Source organism: Oncorhynchus keta, chromosome 37, assembly GCF_023373465.1.
Source record: "Oncorhynchus keta strain PuntledgeMale-10-30-2019 chromosome 37, Oket_V2, whole genome shotgun sequence".
NCBI classification, from domain to species: domain Eukaryota; kingdom Metazoa; phylum Chordata; class Actinopteri; order Salmoniformes; family Salmonidae; genus Oncorhynchus; species Oncorhynchus keta.
This window is the reverse complement of record NC_068457.1, coordinates 1,199,137-1,219,831: the sequence shown is the minus strand read 5'-3', so window position 1 is coordinate 1,219,831 and position 20,695 is coordinate 1,199,137. Positions and strand designations below refer to the sequence as shown.

The 20,695-nt window shown below is 43.2% G+C and overlaps 1 protein-coding gene across 1 annotated transcript in view; it reads left to right on the top strand.

Annotated features, from left to right (window-relative positions):
• Positions 1 to 20,695, top strand: part of LOC118370045 (fer-1-like protein 4) — a 101,239-nt gene that overhangs the window by 57,044 nt on the left and 23,500 nt on the right. Inside the window, 5 exon segments of the mRNA XM_035754803.2 lie at positions 5,955 to 6,128; positions 6,446 to 6,556; positions 7,125 to 7,286; positions 7,887 to 8,058; positions 19,886 to 19,995. Coding sequence (XP_035610696.2) covers positions 5,955 to 6,128; positions 6,446 to 6,556; positions 7,125 to 7,286; positions 7,887 to 8,058; positions 19,886 to 19,995 — 729 coding nt within the window.

Sequence of the window (20,695 nt, the reverse complement as noted above, 5' to 3'; positions counted from 1 at the left end):
GGGTAATGGACTCGCCAATGACTAGGGTTTTCAATTTGTCAGAGCTAATGGTGGGAAGCTTTGGCGTCTCAGACCCCATAACGGGAGGAGTAGAGACCAGAGAAGGCTTGGCCTCTGACTCCGACTCGCTGCTTAATGGGGAGAACCGGTTGAAAGTTTCTGTCGGCTGAATTAACGACACCGGTTGAGCATTCCTACAGCATTTCCCTCCAGAAGTCATGAGAAAGTTGTCCAGCTGTGGGGACCGTGCAAGGGGATTTATACTACTATCTGTGCTTACTGGTGGCACAGACGCTGTTTCATCCTTTCCTACACGGAAATTACCCTTGCCTAACGATTGCGTCTGAAGCTGGGCTTGCAGCACAGCTATCCTCACCGCAAGGCGATCATTCTCCTGTATATTATGAGTACAGCGACTGCAATTAGAAGGCATCATGTTAATGTTACTACTTAGCTTCGGCTGGTGGAGGTCCTGACGAACCACGTCCAGATAAAGCGTCCGGAGTGAAAAAGTTGAGTGAGGAAAAAACTACAAATATAAACGGTAATTAAAAGTAAAAACCATAAAGTTGTCAGGTTAGCAAGGTTAGCAACAAAACACACAGCCGCACGTAAACCACTAACTAACTAAGATGTTTTTTAGGGGGTAGATCAGCTTCAATATTGCAGATAGATCGTGGCTTTAATCTAATGGACAACACATAGGCTTATTCTTCCAGTTTATACATACTATATGCACTACCGGTCAAACGTTTTAGAACATCTACTCATTCAAGGGTGATCTCATGAGGACCTCCACAGGAATGGAAGACCCAGAGTTACCTCTGCTGCAGAGGATAAGTTCATTAGAGTTACTAGCCTCAGAAATTGCAGCCCAATTAAATGGTTCACAGAGTTCAAGTAACAGACACATCTCAACATCAACTGTTCAGAGTAGACTGCGTGAAAATCAGGCCTTCATGGTTGAATTGCTGCAAAGAAACCACTACTAAAGGACACCAATAATAAGAAGAGACTTGCTTGGGCCAAGAAACATAAGCAATGGACATTAGACCCGTGGACATTTGTCATCTGGTCTGGAGTCCAAATTGGAGATTTTTGGTTCTAACCGCCATGTCTTTGTGAGATGCGTTGTGGGTGAACGGATGATCTCAACAGGTGTATTTCCCACCATTTGAGATGGTTAGGGATGAGTCTGACCGCAGAGTGAAGGAAAAGCAGCCAACAAGAGCTCAGCATATGTGGGAACTCTTTCAAGATGTTTGAAAAAGCATTCCTCATGAAGCTGGTTGAGAGAATGCCAAGAGTGTGCAAAGCTGTCACCAAGGCAAAGGGTGGCTATATTGAAGAACCTAAGATATAAAATATATTTAGATTTGTTTAACACTTTTTTGGATCCTACATTATTCCACGTGTTATTTCATACTTTGATGTTGTTAGAGGAATTCTAAATTCCTGTATGTTTTGTAGCCAAAACCAAATTCACACTCTATCTATTTCATAATAAGTTGTAAGATTATCATTTGCATGAAATAGCAAGAGACCAGTCTTAAAAACAAGTTCAACATTTATTCTTGATGAGTACTGGCCCAAAATACAAAGAACATTACATTTTAAAGAGAAGATAAAAATGACGTCATCAGTTCTCACACTTTCTCCGATCCACACAATAGCGCAGTGTCTTCAGGTCTGGAGATTGTCTCCTACTCCCCTCATAAAGCAAACATTCCAATCTGTCTAAAAGATATTAGCTTCTCCACTAATGGAACATCAAAGAACATTCTTATCTGTCTAAAGAGATATTTACATTTACATTTAAGTCATTTAGCAGACGCTCTTATCCAGAGCGACTTACAAATTGGTGCATTCACCTTATGACATCCAGTGGAACAGCCACTTTACAATAGTGCATCTAAATCTTTTAAGGGGGGTGAGAAGGATTACTTTATCCTATCCTAGGTATTCCTTAAAGAGGTGGGGTTTCAGGTGTCTCCGGAAGGTGGTGATTGACTCCGCTGTCCTGGCGTCGTGAGGGAGTTTGTTCCACCATTGGGGGGCCAGAGCAGCGAACAGTTTTGACTGGGCTGAGCGGGAACTGTACTTCCTCAGTGGTAGGGAGGCGAGCAGGCCAGAGGTGGATGAACGCAGTGCCCTTGTTTGGGTGTAGGGCCTGATCAGAGCCTGGAGGTACTGAGGTGCCGTTCCCCTCACAGCTCCGTAGGCTAGCACCATGGTCTTGTAGCGGATGCGAGCTTCAACTGGAAGCCAGTGGAGAGAGCGGAGGAGCGGGGTGACGTGAGAGAACTTGGGAAGGTTGAACACCAGACGGGCTGCGGCGTTCTGGATGAGTTGTAGGGGTTTAATGGCACAGACAGGAGCCCAGCCAACAGCGAGTTGCAGTAATCCAGACGGGAGATGACAAGTGCCTGGATTAGGACCTGCGCCGCTTCCTGTGTGAGGCAGGGTCATACTCTGCGGATGTTGTAGAGCATGAACCTACAGGAACGGGCCACCGCCTTGATGTTAGTTGAGAACGACAGGGTGTTGTCCAGGATCACGCCAAGGTTCTTAGCGCTCTGGGAGGAGGACACAATGGAGTTGTCAACCGTGATGGTGAGATCATGGAACGGGCAGTCCTTCCCGGGAGGAAGAGCAGCTCCGTCTTGCCGAGGTTCAGCTTGAGGTGGTGATCTGTCATCCACACTGATATATCTGCCAGACATGCAGAGATGCGATTCACCACCTGGTCATCAGAAGGGGGAAAGGAGAAGATGAATTGTGTGTCGTCTGCATAGCAATGATAGGAGAGACCATGTGAGGTTATGACAGAGCCAAGTGACTTGGTGTATAGTGAGAATAGGAGGGGCCTAGAACAGAGCCCTCCTTATATACCCTCCTTCACCCTTAAACCCGCAAGGTACAGACAATTAATTCGTTTTACCTACATTTTCAGTCCTAGTTTAAACAAAAACCCATACATTTCCTACCACAACATAATTGTATTAAAATTAATGCTTCTAATTTAAATGTATACATAATTAATCATTTCAACTCTAATTTCCTCCAACAGATGTCTTCACTATTATTCTACATTGTAGAAAATAGTAAAAATAAAGAAAATGAGTAGGTGTGTCCAAACTTTTGACTGGTACTGTACTTATCCAGCAGCAATGCCACACACTACATACACCGGGACGGCATAGGAGGGCACAGCCATTGCGGTCACAATAGTGCCAGGCGAGTGCCCCTTATCACACCTCCATCCCAACTACCCAAAAAACATACCAGGCTTCAGAGGTTACACATTAATCTAAGACTATCCAGGGTGGGATACTAAAACTAAATGCACCAATACCTGTGTTAAAGAGCCCGTACCAATAAATAATTGAATTACTAAAACAAATAACATTATCGTGTTCCGGTTTCCGGTCACTGATCCTGGCGACTATCTTCAAATGTAACATGGGGGATTTGTATAGCCTAAAGCATGAAAGTCACAGAGAATCTCACTGTCGACTGACGATAAGCAATAATCACAGCCGGAGGCCGTTTCTTCTCTTGCTAGAACAAAAGCGGTACCTGTTGCATGCCGACCCGGTAATGACGAACCTACTGTTTCTACTTTGCAATGCTCATCTAGCTAGCTAAACATTTGGCAAAATTATCTCAGCTTGGAATCTCTAGACCAGGGGTGTCCAACTCATTACATGGAGGGCCAAGTGTCTGCGGCTTTGAGTTTTTCCCCTTTTCAATTAAGACCAAGACATTCAGGTGAGGGGAGTTCCTTACTAATTAGTGACCTTAATTCATCAATCAAGTACAAGGGAAGAGTGAAAACACTCAGCCATCTGTCGAATGAGTTTGACACGTGCTCTAGACCATAAGAAATACAGACAGATATACATTCTGTTCAGAAGTGCTAAGTATTGTCGGCAGGCAAACATTTGACAATCCTACCAGTATGTCTGAGGTTTTACTGTTCCTGAAGCCGATTCTACCCCGTCTTTTTTTTACACGAGGTGGGAGGTTCTCTGGACTATTCTACCACACAGGTTATCTTTCACACAGGGAGGGAAGCATTGGAATAACCAGTCAGATATGTTACAAAAATACATGTTTTATTCATAGAAACTGGAGCAACTCAAGGAGAGCTTGTTCTCTCTGTCAGTAACTACCATAGCTTTGGGTTCAACAGGTTACAAGGTTACAGTTTGTTATCACAAATCAACTTCATCACAGACAGGTATTCAATAAGTAACTTATTCAAGTGTTCAATATCAGGAAGTTTCAATAAACACTATGGTTTCTGGCTCAACTATATTGAAACACAACATACCTAGGGAGGTGTGCCATAAACATAATCACAATTCATTCTCATCATAGATTTGGTCTAGGCCAGAGGTTCTCAAAGTGGGGTCCGTGTACAATGTACTGCAAGGGGTCTGTGGCCAGATCTCAATATACACTGAGTATACAAAACATTAGGAACACCCCTCCCCCTTTTGCTCTCAGAACAGCCTCAATTTGTCAGAACATGGACTCTACAAGGTGTCGAAAGAGTTCCACAGGGATGCTGGCCCATGTTGACTCCAATGGGTCCCACAGTTGTGTGTAGTTGGCATTTGGCTGGATGTCTTTTGGGTGATTGACCATTCAGCAGCAGCGGTGCACTTCTTGACACAAACCGGTGTGCCTGGCACCTACTACCATACCCCGTTCAAAGGCACTTAAATATTTTTTCTTGCCCATTCACCCTCTAATTGCACACCAATCCACGTCTCAATTGTCTCAAGGCTTAAAAATCCTTCTTTAACCTGTCTCCTCCCCTTCATCTATAGTGATTGACGTGGATTTAACAAGAGACATCAATAAGGGATCATAGCTTTCACCTGGATTCACCTGGTCAGTCTATGTCATGGAACGAGCAGGTGTTCTTAATGTTTTGTATACTCAGTATATATATACTTTTAAAAATGAATATTACTAACATTTTAAACACATGTATCCATGGAATAAATTTAGAGGGTGTAATACAATGTAATCTTAATCTACAATTTATGTTCTTAACCCTGGACAACATGGGCCTTGGAGGCTCACAGGGATATTTCTTTCCACAGTACTGGCTATATTTTTTTAACACATAAATGCACTGTAATTTAAGCTTTAAAACTGCAACGTTTTCTCTTAGCCTCATTGAGAAATGGGTAGAATTGCAGGGTATTAGCTTTAGAGTTGCAACAAAAAAAATCTCTGCCCCCTGGCAAAATGTGTAGAATTGCAGGAAATTAGCTTGAAAACTGCAAAACGTTCTCGCTGATGTCAAGAGGTGGGTCTTTAAAATGTTTCTTTCCCCGGCCCGAGACTTGATTTGTCTGGCCATGCTCTGCCGAAGTCATGGTAAAACCTTTTGTATGCTATTTAAAAAAAATCTCATTTGAGTTGTGTACTGATTATGACTGAGGGGTCTCTGATGAATGTGTTATCACAAAAGGACTCAAAGTTTGATAACCCCAGGTGTAGGCCACAGTCGCCGCACTTGTCCTTCCAAGGCACGCCAGCCTCCAAATAGTAAGGGGATTCCCTAAATTAATGAAACGGACAAACATTTATACCTTGGGCCACGTTCTTAATTATACAACGGGGCACACCTGGGAACCAACAGGCCAAGAGACAGGTTCAATCATACAATTAGGAATTAGAATAGGATCTCTATGGGTTCAAGACAATTCAGCAGTTCTACCCTGTTACATCTTTCGTATATACAAGGACATTTGCCGACCCTAAAATGACAGGACATCATGATGCCAAATAAGTTATCCTAATATCCAATTAGGACAACAGTTTGTCAATAAAATCCCTTAAAAATAACTATCAGTTGAAAACATGCATACACAGGTGGTCATCAGGCACTTCACCCAGGTCTCATGTATTTCCCTGTGTTAACGATGTCACAGGGGAGTCCTGAGCCCCTGGGCCTAGCGTTCGCTGAGCCGGAGCTGAAGTTTGTGGAGGAGCCATATAAGAAGCCCATGCTGAAGTTCTTTGACATCAGCCGAGGCAAAGCCTCAGCGGGGGAGCTCCTGGCGGCCTTTGAGCTGATAGAGCTGGACTACTCAAGCTTTGGAGAGGTCAGACACTTAAAGCATTAGTTTCTTATGGAAATAGCAAGGTCAGAAGCCCTGCTTTATGAGGAAAACAATGTAGCAAGTGAGTGAATGAGTGAGTGAGACTGGACAGGGGGAGATGGAGAGAGAGATTGGAATGTCAAAGCAAATAGAGACGAAGAAATACTATCTTATACGTTATTAAGCCACTACGTTTACACTTATGGTGTGGTAAATATATTAATAATTTAGATGTATATAGGCCCCACGAAGGTAGCATTGCTGCTGTGGTTGGGAAAGTATACTCTTTCTGACTTTTTTTCTCCTCTCTATCTACCCAGCCATCACTACCTGCTGATGTCTACCCCAGGGAGCCTGAGTATCTAAAGGAAGAGAAGCATTACATCATCCCAGATGGGGTTAGGCCTGTATTGAAGAAATTTCGTATAGAAGTAGGTGAAAACCTTTCCTCTATAAAATGTGTATGACATTATAATATATGTCACTTTATAAAAGCTTTTTATCCAAAGTGATTTATACAGTACAGTGAGTGCATACAGTATTATGTGTATGTGATCCCTGTGGGATATGAACTCAAAATATTGGTGTTGCTCGCGCAACACTCACCAACTGAGCTATATCAATACCTTTTGATGGCTGCTGTACTACAGTATGTTGAGTATGTTTCCTATCATGTGATGCTGCTGCCTCAAGGCTATGGTGTGTTGAGTGTCAGTTGAAACCACTGTGATGCTTGTGTTCATTTGAACATCTTGGCCATGTTCTGTTATAATCTCCACCCGGCACAGCCAGAAGAGGACTGGCCACCTCTCATAGCCTGGTTCCTCTCTAGGTTTCTTCCTAGGTTCCTGCCTTTCTAGGGAGTTTTTCCTAGCCACCGTGCTTCAACACCTGCATTTCTTGCTGTTTGGGGTTTTAAGCTGGGTTTCTGTACAGCTCATTGTGACATCAACTGATGTAAGAAGGGATTTATAAATACAATTAATTGATTGTGTTCAGGTGCTGTACTGGGGTGTGCGAGACCTGAAGAGGGTCAACCTGTTTGAAGTGGAGAGGCCTCAAGTGAGAATGGAGTGTGCGGGACAAAGGATCGAGTCAGAGGAAATCGAGAGCTACAAAGTCCTTCCCAACTTCAAAGAGGTTGTCAAACACTTTGATGTGGTAAGTACTTATTTTCCACTGACAAAACTGGCCCACTGTGTTTAATATTGAACTATAGCTCCAGGTTTTAGATGTGAATTTTTAACATGAGTACTTGTAGTACAAGCTAAATTCACCAGAAGGATTACTTCAATTGGGGTTGGACACATTTGCTGCCTTTAGTCCAGCCATTCATTTAGTGTAAGAGTACAAAACCGCTTGATGATCAGAATGTATGCTGGTTTTTGTCCCCGTCTGGCATCTTTCAATCAGAGACCAAATTATATCGATCAATGACACTAATTGATCAATTAAGTCTCAAAGAGAAATGATAAACAGAACTGTGGCCCTCAAGGGACTATTTATTTTTGTACTTTTATTTAACTAGGTCAGTCAGTTAAGAACAAATAAACCCTAACCCGGACGACGCTGGGCCAATTGTGCACCGCCCTATGGGACTCCCAATCACGGCCGGTTGTGATACAGCCTGGAATCGAACCAGGGACTGTAGTGACGCCTCTAGCACTGAGATGCAGTGACTTAGACCGCTGCGCCACTCGGGAGCCCCCAACTAGAGTTGTGCATCCCTGATCTCCAGTTTCTTGTTTTATCCCCCTATAGGACCTTCCAGAGCTGACGTACCTTCACCCTCCACTCACCATCTTTGTGATGGAGCAGCGGGCATTCGGCAGGCTGGTACTGGTGGGCACACACGTGGTCCAAAGTCTGATGCAATTTGCACCAAAAAACCTGGAGGAATGGGGAGACGATGATGAGGAGCCTGAAAGTTGGGGTACGAGTGACTAACATGTTAGTCCTATCTTTTACCCTAAGTCTTTTTTTGTTTACAGATAAACCTATCAGGACTCAGGATGAGACCCAGATGCAGACACAGGAGGCTGATGGTTCAGTTCTCAGATAATTTATTATAACACAGGGAGCAGGCAAAGGGCAGGTCGAAGAGGCCGAGGTTCGTGACCAGATCAGAGTCCGACAGGTACTGGAAGGCAAGTAGGCTCAGGGTCAGGGCAGGCAGAAAGGTCAGAACCGGAAAAGCTAGAAACAAAAAACTAGAGAGCAGGGAAAACAGGAAACACGCTGGGACGACCTGAGGTAAAAATACATAGGGGATGAATCAAAATCAAATTTGATTGGTCACATACATGGTTAGCAGATGTTATTGCGAGTGTAGCGAAATGCTTGTGCTTCTAGGTCCGTCAGTGCAGCAATATCTAACAAGTAATATCTAACAATTCCACAACAAATACCTTATACACACAAATCTAAGTAAAGGAATGGAATAAAATATACGGATGAGCAATGTCAGAGTGGCATAGGCTAAGATACAATAGATAGTAAAGAATACAGTATATACAGTGCCTTGCAAAAGTATTCATCCCCCTTGGCGTTTTTCCTATTTTGTTGCATTACAACATGTCATTTAAATAGATTTTTATTTGGAATTCATGTAATGGACATACACAAAATAGTCCAAATTGGTGAAGCAACATGAAAAAAATGACTTGTTTAAAAAAATTAAAAACATTAAAGTGGTGCGTGCATATGTATTCACCCCTTTGCTATGAAGCCAATAAATACGATCTGGTGCAACCAACTACCTTCAGAAGTCACATTATTAGTTAAATAAAGTCCACCTGTGTGCAATCTAAGTGTCACATGACCTGTTCTGAAAGGCCCCAGAGTCTGCAACACCACTAAGCAAGGGGCACCACCAAGCAAGCGGCACCATGAAGACCAAGGAGCTCTCCAAACAGGTCAGGGACAAAGTTGTGGAGAAGTACAGATCAGGGTTGGGTTATAAAAAAATATCAGAATCTTTGAACATCCCACAGAGCACCATTAAATCCATTATTAAAAAATTGAAAGAATATGGCACCACAACACACCTGCCAAGATAGGGCCGCTCACCAAAGCTCACGGAAGAGACCAAAGATAACCCTGAAGGAGCTGCAAAGCTCCACAGCGGAGATAGGAGTGTCTGTCCATAGGACCACTTTAAGCCGTACACTCCACAGAGATGGGCTTTACGGAAGAGTAGTCAGAAAAAAAGCCATTGCTTAAAGTAAAGAATATCAAACACGTTTGGTGTTTGCCAAAAGGCATGTGGGAGACTCCCCAAACATATGGAAGAAGGTACTCTGGGCAGATGAGACTAAAATTGAGCTTTTTGGCCATCAAGGAAAACGCTATGTATGGTGCAAACCCAACACCCCGAGAACATCATCCTCACAGTGAAGCATGGTGGTGGCAGCATCATGAATACAGGGAAATTCCTGAAGGAAACCTGTTTCAGTCTTTCAGAGATTTGAGACAGCAGGACAATGACCCTAAGCATACTGCTAAAGCAACACTCGAGTGGTTTAAGCGGAAACATTTAAATGTCTTGGAATGGCCTAGTCAAATCCCAGACCTCAATCCAATTGAAAATCAGTGGTATGACTTAAAGATTGCTGTATACCAGTGGAACCCATCCAACTTGAAGGAGCTGGAGCAGTTTTGCCCTGAAGAATGGGCAAAAATCCCAGTGGCTAGATGTTCTAAGCTTATAGAGACATACCCCAAGAGACTTGCAGCTGTAATTGCTATTACAGGTCGCTCTACAAAGTATTGCACGCTCAAGTTTTCAGTTTTTGTGTGTTATTTCTTGTTTGTTTCACAATAAAAAAATACTTATTCAATCAAAAATATTCAACAATATCAACAGCTTTTGACAGGCCCTCAAACAAAGCAGCACATGTATTTTTAGTGGCTTAAAGCACTGGCAAGATCATTAATAACTAAAGTGGTTGCTATAATAGTGTATGCCCAGACCAAAATCCTGATTGTGGGAAAAGTTGAATATTTACCAAGGACTCAAGCTTAACTGGACAGGAAAGCCTTGAAATGGGACGATAATGATCAATACTATCCCGCCCTTATGTAGTGGCAGCACAAGAGCTGATTTCCATCATTTGGGAATACTTCCTGATAACAATGTTAAATTAAATATATGGGTTATTGAGCCAACCACTATGCACACTTAAGCAGACCGGATCCAATTGGTTGTTCTCTGTTGATTTCTTGTTGTCTATTGCTGGCAAAGCATCCAGGACTTACTTTTCTGTAAATACCCCCCCCAAAAGCTTTAACTATCATTTCTCTGATCATTCAACAAGTGTGTGTGTGTGTGTGTGTGTGTGTGTGTGTGTGTGTGTGTGTGTGTGTGTGTGTGTGTGTGTGTGTGTGTGTACATGCAGTACCAATCTAAAGTTACTCATTCGAGGGGTTTTCTTTGTGTTGAATAATAGTGAAGACATCGGGGCTGTGAAGTGGCACATATGGAATCATGTAGTAACCAAAAAAGTGTTAAACAAATCCAAATATATTTGAGATTCTCCAAAGTTGCCACCCTTGGCTTTGATGACAGCTTTGCACAACCTTGGAATTCTCTCAACCAGCTTCATGAGGAATGCTTTTCCAGCAGTCTTGAAGGAGTTCCCACATATACTGAGCACTTGTTGGCTGCTTTTCCTTCACTCTGCGGTCCGACTCATCCCAAATCATCTCAATTGGGTTGAGGTCGGGTGATTGTGGAGGCCAGGTCATCTGATGCAGCACTCCATCACTCTCCTTCTTGGTCAAATAGCCCTTATACAGCATGGAGGTGGTCCTTCTGTAGCACAGTTGGTAGAGCATGGCGCTTGTAACGCCAGGGTAGTGGGTTCGATTCCCGGGACCACCCATACGTAGAATGTATGCACACATGACTGTAAGTCGCTTTGGATAAAAGCGTCTGCTAAATGGCATATATTATTATTATTATTATTATTATTATTATTATTATTATTATTATATTAAGTTTCCCATATCAGCATCCAGCCCAGTATCATTGTGAATAGACATAGCAGTTCTTTCTAAGAGAGCCTTCTGAAATAAAATTATTAAATGCATCAATGATGGCATTTTTTTCCAGAACGAGGCCAGTGTCTGAATTAATTTGTTGTGGCAGAGAGGAGGAAGTAGAAACCTTCAGTGATTTGACAGTTTTTCAAGAACTTAGCAGGGTTGCCATTACAATACGAAAGAGCGGTTACATTTAGCCTTTCTGATTTGTCTTACACAATGATTCCTCAGTTGCTTAAAAGCTTCCCAGTCCCGTCCTAAGCCTGTGTTCCTAGCCTTGACCCAAGCATAATTTATTTTATTAATGACTCAGATCAATCAGAGTTGACTTTGAAGGATCTTTAGGGTTGGGCTGTGCAGGCTTAGTCTCCAGCTGGGTTAGGTTTAGGTCATTACACGTCTTTTAGATTGTCTGAAGCCTGCATTTCCCAATCATAATTTAGGTCACCCAGGATAATAACTTCTGATTTAGTAAAAAAAAAGACAACATACTAAACTCAGCAAAAAAAAGAAACGGCCTCTCACTGTCAACTTTGTTTATTTTCAGCAAACTTAACATGTGTAAATATTTGTATGAACATAACAAGATTCAACAACTGAGACATACTCTGAACAAGTTCCACAGACGTGACTAACAGAAATTTAATAGTGTGTCCCTGAACAAAGGGGGGATCAAAATCAAAAGTAACAGTTAGTATCTGGCAGAGGTGGGACCAAGTCATTGTTTCACAAGTCACATGTAAGTCTCAAGTCTTAGCACTCAAGTCCGAGTCAAGTCTCAAGTCAAGACCGTCAAGTATTAAGTCAAGTCTCAAGTCCTAAACTTTGAGTTTCGAGTCCTAAACAAATCATAATGTGCTCTTCACCAAATGTAATACCATTTCATATTTAAATAATAGTTAATATGCAAATCATGAATGCTTTTAAACATTTCTCTGTATTTATTACTTCAACGTTATATTTCCATGGAAATACATGGATAGCCATTTGAAAGACCCCCCCAATAGTGATCGACTATTGAGAATCGCTATGGGGTGCAATCGGGCGATGTAGGCTTATACACAATCGCCCAACCTTAACACACACACTCTCTGTGTGTGGTTACAGTAGGCTAACGTATGTTAATGGTTTTAGGAACAGCAGTAACATCAGGCAGGATTTAGGCTACCAACTGCCTAGCCATTTGTAGCTCATCTTGGGTGAAATGATCACGTTCCCTCACTGACTGACTGTGTGGAGGCTCATTGATTTAACTTTATGTTAGTCTACATGCTAGACTAGCAAAGTTATATATTTTTGTTGCCAATATTAGCCACGACTTACCGTTCTTTGTGCAGCTTCAAATGCCGAACAAAGTTGTAAATTGTTGCCCTCCGTCTAATTTTCTTCCCGCATGTTTTGCAAGTTGCAATCTGTTTTTTTGTCTTTATATCTGAAAAAAATAATTTGGGGTATTATCTTTCCAAGGGCTCCATCTGAATTCACCTGCCGACGTACCTCTGCACTGCCATGCACAAGTTTTTCTCAGCTGGCACAATTTGATTGGCTGCTGTCAGATTCAAACTGTAATCCGTTAAATGAAGAGTTGATGCACTGCACACTTTTTTAAATAGCATCATTTTTCATATTTGTGATTGGGGAGGGTAATCAAGTCAGGTCGAGTCAAAAGGCTCAAGTCCAAGTTAAGTCACGAGTCATTGGTGTTAAAGTCAAAGTCGAGTTGCAAGTCATCATATTTGTGACTCGAGTCTAAGTCATGTGACTTGAGTCCACACCTCTGGTATCTGGTGTGGCCACCAGCTGCATTAAGTACTGCAGTGCATCTCCTCTCCATTTGACATTTCTTGCTGTGAGATTTTACCCCACTCTTCCCCCAAGGCACCTGCAAGTTCCTGGACATTTCTGGGGGGGAATAGCCCTAGCCCTCACCCTCCGATCCAACAGGTCCCAGACGTGCTCAATGGGATTGAGATCCGGGCTCTTCGCTGGCCATGGCAGAACACTGACATTTCTGTCATGCTGGAGGGTCATGTCAGGATGAGCCTGCAGGAAGGGTACCACATGAGAGAGGAGGATGTCTTCCCTGTAAAGCACAGCCTTGAGATTGCCTGCAATGACAACAACCTCAGTCCGATGATACTGTGACACACCGCCCCAGACCATGACGGATCCTCCACCTCCAAATCGATCCCGCTCCAGAGTACAGGCCTCAGTGTAACGCTCATTCCTTCGACGTTAAACGCGACTCCAAGTCAGAGACAAAACCGCGACTCATCAGTGAAGAGCACTTTTTGCCAGTCCTGTCTGGTGCCCATAGGCGACATTGTTACCGTTGATGTCAGGTGAGGACCTGCCTTACAACAGGCCTACAAGCCCTCAGTCCAGCCTCTCTCAGCCTGTTGCGGACAATCTGAGCACTGATGGAGGGATTGTGCGTTACTGGTGTAACCCGGGCAGTTGTTGTTGCCATCCTGCACCTGGTGGTCTCCCTGTAGCGTTGTCTTAGGTGTCGCTCAGAACGGGAATTGCAATTTATTGCCCTGGAAACATCTGCAGTCCTCATGCCTCCTTGCAGCATGCCTAAGGTATGTTCATGCAGATGAGCAGGGACCGTGGGCATCTTTCTTTTGGTGTTTTTCCGAGTCAGTTGGCCTCCTTAGTGTCCTACGTTTTCATTACTGTGATCTTAATTGCCTACCGTCTGTAAGCTGTTAGTGTCTTAACGACCGTTTCCACAGGTGCATGTTCATTAATTGTTTATGGTTCATTGAATAAGTATGGGAAAGAGTGTTTAAACCCTTTACAATGAAGAGCTGTGATGTTTTTCTGTTTTTTTCTCAGAATTATGGAAAAGGGACACTTCTTTTTTTTGCTGAGGTTAGTGAACTTTGCTGAGGTTAGTGAACTAGACAAAGGCTAGCCGAGGGAGGATGGTAGACCCCTATAACTGTTATGAATACATTTTTTTCCCCAGACACAGCCTTAAAGTAGAACTGACAGCATTTTTGCAGTATAAACCCCCTAAAATCTGTTGATACACACCCCCAAGACACTTTTGATCATTTTCTGACAAGCGAGCACTTATATATGTTCATTTTCACGTTTTCAAAAATTCTTAGAATTTTGGTTTTACGTACGTAAGGCATTTGTGAAAATTCTATCACAGTATGAAGTGGCCAATCATCCGTGAATTTTGGACAATTATTAGACACTGCAGTAAATAAAACTTAATAAAAACATTTGTCTCATCCATTACAGGAGTATACGCAGACCAGTGCACCATAGCCAACCAGAACTAAAGTAGGCTTTTTGTAAGCAAGCCATTTGCCACACAGGCCTGCCATCATTCACTTTGAACTTGACTGTGTTTACAGACAGTTGCGTGACTTTAGATGATTCAAACGCATTCGCCAAAAGCCACAATACCACGGGAGTCCTCATACATTTGGGAACTTTAAAGTCGTACTGACCATACAACCATAAAAATGTATTTTCATGTATGCACATCAACAAGATCAACAATTAATGCTAGCCAGAGTAAGATGAGCTAAAAACTAACGAAGGAACATTAGATGAAACCTCTCAAACTTTTTCAGCTAGTTGGCTGTAAAAATTGCACTAATAAACAATGGGGAATTGTAGCCTACTCATCCTTCTGCAGCTTGCACGCCACCAAGCAGCTAACCAACCAAGCTAACTGACCAGCTAGTTACTTCTAGACACAAATGAGAGAACACCTCTCTCTGACCATTTTACTCGCCCTAGCAGAGCTGGTTAGCTAGGCTGTTTACATTTAATAAAAATATAAAAAAATTAGTCATTTAGCAGATGCTCTTATCCAGAGCAACTTACAGTAGTAAATGCATACATTTTCGTACTTTCTCGTACTGGTCCCCCATGGGAATTGAACCCATAACCCTGGTGTTGCAAGTGGCATGCTCAACCAACTGTTATCTAGAATGTTCATTACTTTTTTTGCCTGTGTTTACTGACACGTTCATATTCAGCGGATGTTGCATGTTCGTAAATGTATAAATTATTCTATGCTCTGGCACACTCAGACGAGAGTGCTCTGAAATCCGACTAGATAGCCAGAGTGAATTTGTGAACGCAAGAGATATGCTATCTGGATAAGTCATTCAAGTTCTTGCTAGCTAACCAATTGAGATCTGCATCTCTAGCTGTGTATAGCCACCGAAAAACAATGAGGGGAAAAAGTCAGTAACTCACCCACTCCTCCAATGACATGACATGATCCTCCTAGCAGCTAGATAGCTAGCTAATGTTAGGCTCTGTGTTTTTAGCTTGCTACATAAATAGATACGCTAGCTGATTAGCTACATTATGACTGACTTGTGATCATTGCCCTTGCTAGTTTGATTGTATTGACATTCTCAGCCTTATTTACTGTACATTTGTCTGTTTTTGTGCAAAATATTGAGTAAATGAAACTGAAACAGTGCATCCCGAATGGAGGCAGGAAACAATGTACCAGACCAAGAAATACCAAGAAATGTATTGGTGAATTATATTAACCGTGAATTGAACGGCATCCATCTATTCGGCCAAGAATGCCTTAGTGTACGTCATGGAATGTTAAGTCTGATACAACCTATTTTTAAAACCTTATGACATTTACATTTAAGTCATTTAGCAGACGCTCTTATCCAGAGCGACTTACAAATTGGTGCATTCACCTTATGACATCCAGTGGAACAGCCACTTTACAATAGTGCATCTAAATCTTTTAAGGGGGGTGAGAAGGATTACTTTATCCTATCCTAGGTATTCCTTAAAGAGGTGGGGTTTCAGGTGTCTCCGGAAGGTGGTGATTGACTCCGCTGTCCTGGCGTCGTCAGGGAGTGTGTTCCACCATTGGGGAGCCAGAGCAGCGAACAGTTTTGACTGGGCTGAGCGGGAACTGTACTTCCTCAGTGGTAGGGAGGCGAGCAAGCCAGAGGTGGATGAACGCAGCGCCCTTGTTTGGGTGTAGGGCCTGATCAGAGCCTGGAGGTACTGAGGTGCCGTTCCCCTCACAGCTCCGTAGGCAAGCACCATGGTCTTGTAGCGGATGCGAGCTTCAACTGGAAGCCAGTGGAGAGAGCGGAGGAGCGGGGTGACGTGAGAGAACTTGGGAAGGTTGAACACCAGACGGGCTGCGGCGTTCTGGATGAGTTGTAGGGGTTTAATGGCACAGGCAGGGAGCCCAGCCAACAGCGAGTTGCAGTAATCCAGACGGGAGATGACAAATGCCTGGATTAGGACCTGCGCCGCTTCCTGTGTGAGGCAGGGTCGTACTCTGCGGATGTTGTAGAGCATGAACCTACAGGAACGGGCCACCGCCTTGATGTTAGTTGAGAACGACAGGGTGTTGTCCAGGATCACGCCAAGGTTCTTAGCGCTCTGGGAGGAGGACACAATGGAGTTGTCAACCGTGATGGCGAGATCATGGAACGGGCAGTCCTTCCCCGGGAGGAAGAGCAGCTCCGTCTTGCCGAGGTTCAGCTTGAGGTGGTGATCCGTCATCCACACTGATATGTCTGCCAGACATGCAGAGATGCGATTCGCCACCTGGTCATCAGAAGGGGGAAAGGAGAAGATTAATTGTGTGTCGTCTGCATAGCAATGATAGGAGAGACCATGTGAGGTTATGACAGCCAAGTGACTTGGTGTATAGCGAGAATAGGAGAGGGCCTAGAACAGAGCCCTGGGGGACACCAGTGGTGAGAGCGCGTGGTGAGGAGACAGATTCTCGCCACGCCACCTGGTAGGAGCGACCTGTCAGGTAGGACGCAATCCAAGCGTGGGCCGCGCCGGAGATGCCCAACTCGGAGAGGGTGGAGAGGAGGATCTGATGGTTCACAGTATCGAAGGCAGCCGATAGGTCTAGAAGGATGAGAGCAGAGGAGAGAGAGTTAGCTTTAGCAGTGCGGAGCGCCTCCGTGATACAGAGAAGAGCAGTCTCAGTTGAATGACTAGTCTTGAAACCTGACTGATTTGGATCAAGAAGGTCATTCTGAGAGAGATAGCGGAGAGAAAAGAAAGAAGGGATACTGGTCTGTAGTTGTTGACATCGGAGGGATCGAGTGTAGGTTTTTTCAGAAGGGGTGCAACTCTCGCTCTCTTGAAGACGGAAGGGACGTAGCCAGCGGTCAGGGATGAGTTGATGAGCGAGGTGAGGTAAGGGAGAAGGTCTCCGGAAATGGTCTGGAGAAGAGAGGAGGGGATAGGGTCGAGCGGGCAGGTTGTTGGGCGGCCGGCTGTCACAAGACGCGAGATTTCATCTGGAGAAAGAGGTCAGAGCACAGGGTAGGGCAGTGATTATGGAATTTGAAATTTTGATATTTTTGATATTTTTTTACTGATATTATGATTGTCTCTTTGTTTCATAACTGCAAAGTAGTTGAAACGCTGTCAGCTCCACTTTAAAGATAGTGACATCATTTTTTTGGCAAGGGAAATGGATTTCAGTAAAGAGACAGAAATTATTTTACACTGTCTGTTAGCTCTGAACACATGAATATCCTCAATATTAATATCAGAGTCCAGAATGTCCACAGATATCCAAGTTTCAGTCAATACCAGATTGTCCGGATTTGTCTGCATAGCCGAGATCTTGATGTAATCCAGTTTAGGAAGTAAGCTCCTAACGTTCAAATGCATCAGCCCAAGTTCTTTACGATTTTTATAGTCACATGGAGTCTCCAACTTAATGATGGTTGATATTGATAATGTTGGTATGGCTATAAGTTTGCATGCAACTGCACCATTTGGTTTATTCCTATTTGTAATAGAGGAGACATTGAAATTACTTTTTCAAGGTTGGCACCAATGGGGCCTGAGGCCGCAGCCAATGTCAGTATGAGGAACTCTGAGTAACCAATGATGGAATGTTTGGACACACCTACTTATTCCAGGGGTTTCCTTTATTTTCTTTATTGTAGAATAATAGTGAAGAGGTCAAAGATATGAAATAACACATATGGAATGATGTAGTAACCAAAAATGTGTTAAACAAATCCAAATATATTTTATATTTGAGATTCTTAAAAGTAGCCACCCTTGCCTTGATGACAACTTTGCACACTCTTGGCATTCTCTCAACCAGTTTCATGAGGTGGTCACCTGGAATGCAATTCAATTGCATTCAAGTGCCTTGTTCATTTGTGGAATTTCTCTCCTTCTTAATGCGTTTGAGCTAATCAGTTGTATTGTTGGGGTGGTATACAGTAGTAGATAGCCCTATTTGGTAAAATACCAAGTCCATATTACGGCAAGAACAGATCAAATAAGCAAGGAGAAATGACATGTCCATAATTACGAGGTTAAGACATGAAGGTCAGTCAATACGAAAAAAAACTTTGAAAGTCTCTTCAAGTGCAGTCGCAAAAACTATCAAGCGCTATGATGAAACTGGCTCTCATGAGGACCTCCACAGGAATGGAAGACCCAGAGTTACCTCTGCTGCAGAGGATAACTTCAATAGATTGACCAGCCTCAGAAATTGCAGCCCAAATAAATGCTTCACAGAGTTCAAGTAACCGACACATCTCAACATCAGCTGTTCAAAGGAGACTGCATGAATCCGGCCTTCATTGTTGAATTCCTGCAATGAAACCACTACTAATGGACACCAATAAGAAGAAAGGGCTTGCTAGGGCCAAGAAACACGAGCAATGGACATTAAGACCCCAGGAAATCGGTCCTTTGGTCTGATGAGTCCAAATTTGAGATTTTTGGTCCCAACCGCCATGTCTTTGTAAGACACAGAGTACGTGAATGAATGATCTCTGCATGTGTGGTTCCCACTGTGAAGCATGGAGGAGGAGGTATAATGGTGTGGGGGTGCTTTGCTGGTGACACTGTCTGTGATTTATTTAGAATTCAAGGCACACTTAACCAGCAAACCATCCCATCTGGTTTGTGCTTAGTGGGACTATCATTTGTTTTTCAACAAGACAATGACCCAACACACACCTCCAGGCTGTGTAAGGGCTATTTGACCAAGAAGGAGAGTGACGGAGTGCTGTATCAGATGACCTGGCCTCCACAAACCCATTTGTGATGGTTTGGGATGAGTTGGACTGCAGAGTGAAGGAAAAGCAGCCAAAAAGTGCTCAGCATATGTGGGAACTCTTTCAAGACTGTTGGAAAAGCATTCCAGGTGAAGCTGGTTGAGAGAATGCCAAGTGTGTGCAAAGCTGTCATCAAAGCAAAGGGTGACTACTTTGAAGAGTCTAAAATATTTTTGGATTTGTTTAACACTTTTTTGGTTACTACATGATTCCATTGTGTAGAAAACTGTCATGGTCAAAACATATTGACTAGCTAAGATGGGGAGATGTCTGTCCATAATAAAGTGCTACTCTATCTTCTTAACAGCACTATCAACAAGGCAAGTCCTACAGGCTCTAGTTTTGTCGCATCTGGACTAGTGTTCATTGCAATTGGCTCAGAACAGGGCAGCACTACTGGTCCTTGGATGAACACAGAGAGCAAACATTAATAATATGCATGTCAATCTCTCCTGGCTCAAAGTAGAGGAAAGATTGACTTCATGAATTCTGTAATGAATGTATTGTAATGTTTTTTAAATATCATAACTGCCTTAATTTTGCCAGACTCCAGGAGGAGTAGTTGCTGCCTTGACAGCAGCTAATGGGGATCCATAATAAATACAAATAATCAGTCCCATGTCCTCTCTTTATTGCCTTCAGAAAATAACCCCCCCATGAGGACATCCCTTCTCAATACAGTGAAGCAAATGGACCTGAGAGGCCTTCCGATCAAAACCTCCAAGATTCCCATCAACCCCCTAAACTTCACTGTGAGTAGTTGTACCTTAGCCTATCTCATCTTTCTGCTCAACTGGAGCCTTCTGCAGCTCCTCTCTTTACTTATCAATCAACCAACCTACACATGCATTTCCCCTCCTCCATAAAGACTAAAAAGACAAAAGTTTCCATTTATGCTAAAGCCCTGTTTATGCCTGGTACTAACATGCATCCTTTGTCTTGATCCTGTCCACATTCTGATTGTGCCCAAACGTGTGCCTGAGCTAGCCAGGCAAACGTTGTACAATGGGGTTTGCTGTAATACTAGTGCCAGTCGTTTCTCTGAGGCCACTGATTACTGTTGGATTAAATGCACAACATGCTCACAGCAGGTGTCCTGTTGATTCCCCGCTGAGGAGCAGTCAATCTGTTTCACACTCTCTCGCCCTGCACCTCGGCTGGGTATCTGTGATCAGTTTTGTCAATGCTTGTTTATTTACCGGAGCTTTGGTAGTCCCACCGTGACGCTGGCACGTTTTGGATTTCTAACCCTTTTTAACATTGTGTTTTTGAGCTACAGACTATCTATTTCTTCTGCATCCACTGATTTCATTATGTGTGATTAACAGGGGCTGAGCTAGAGCCGTGTTTGTGAGAGAAGGGCGGATCCCGAAAACAGTTATTATTCTCCCAAAAACATCTGTAAATTCGTAACGGTTTAAGCTACAAACAATCATGACCCATCTATGAAAA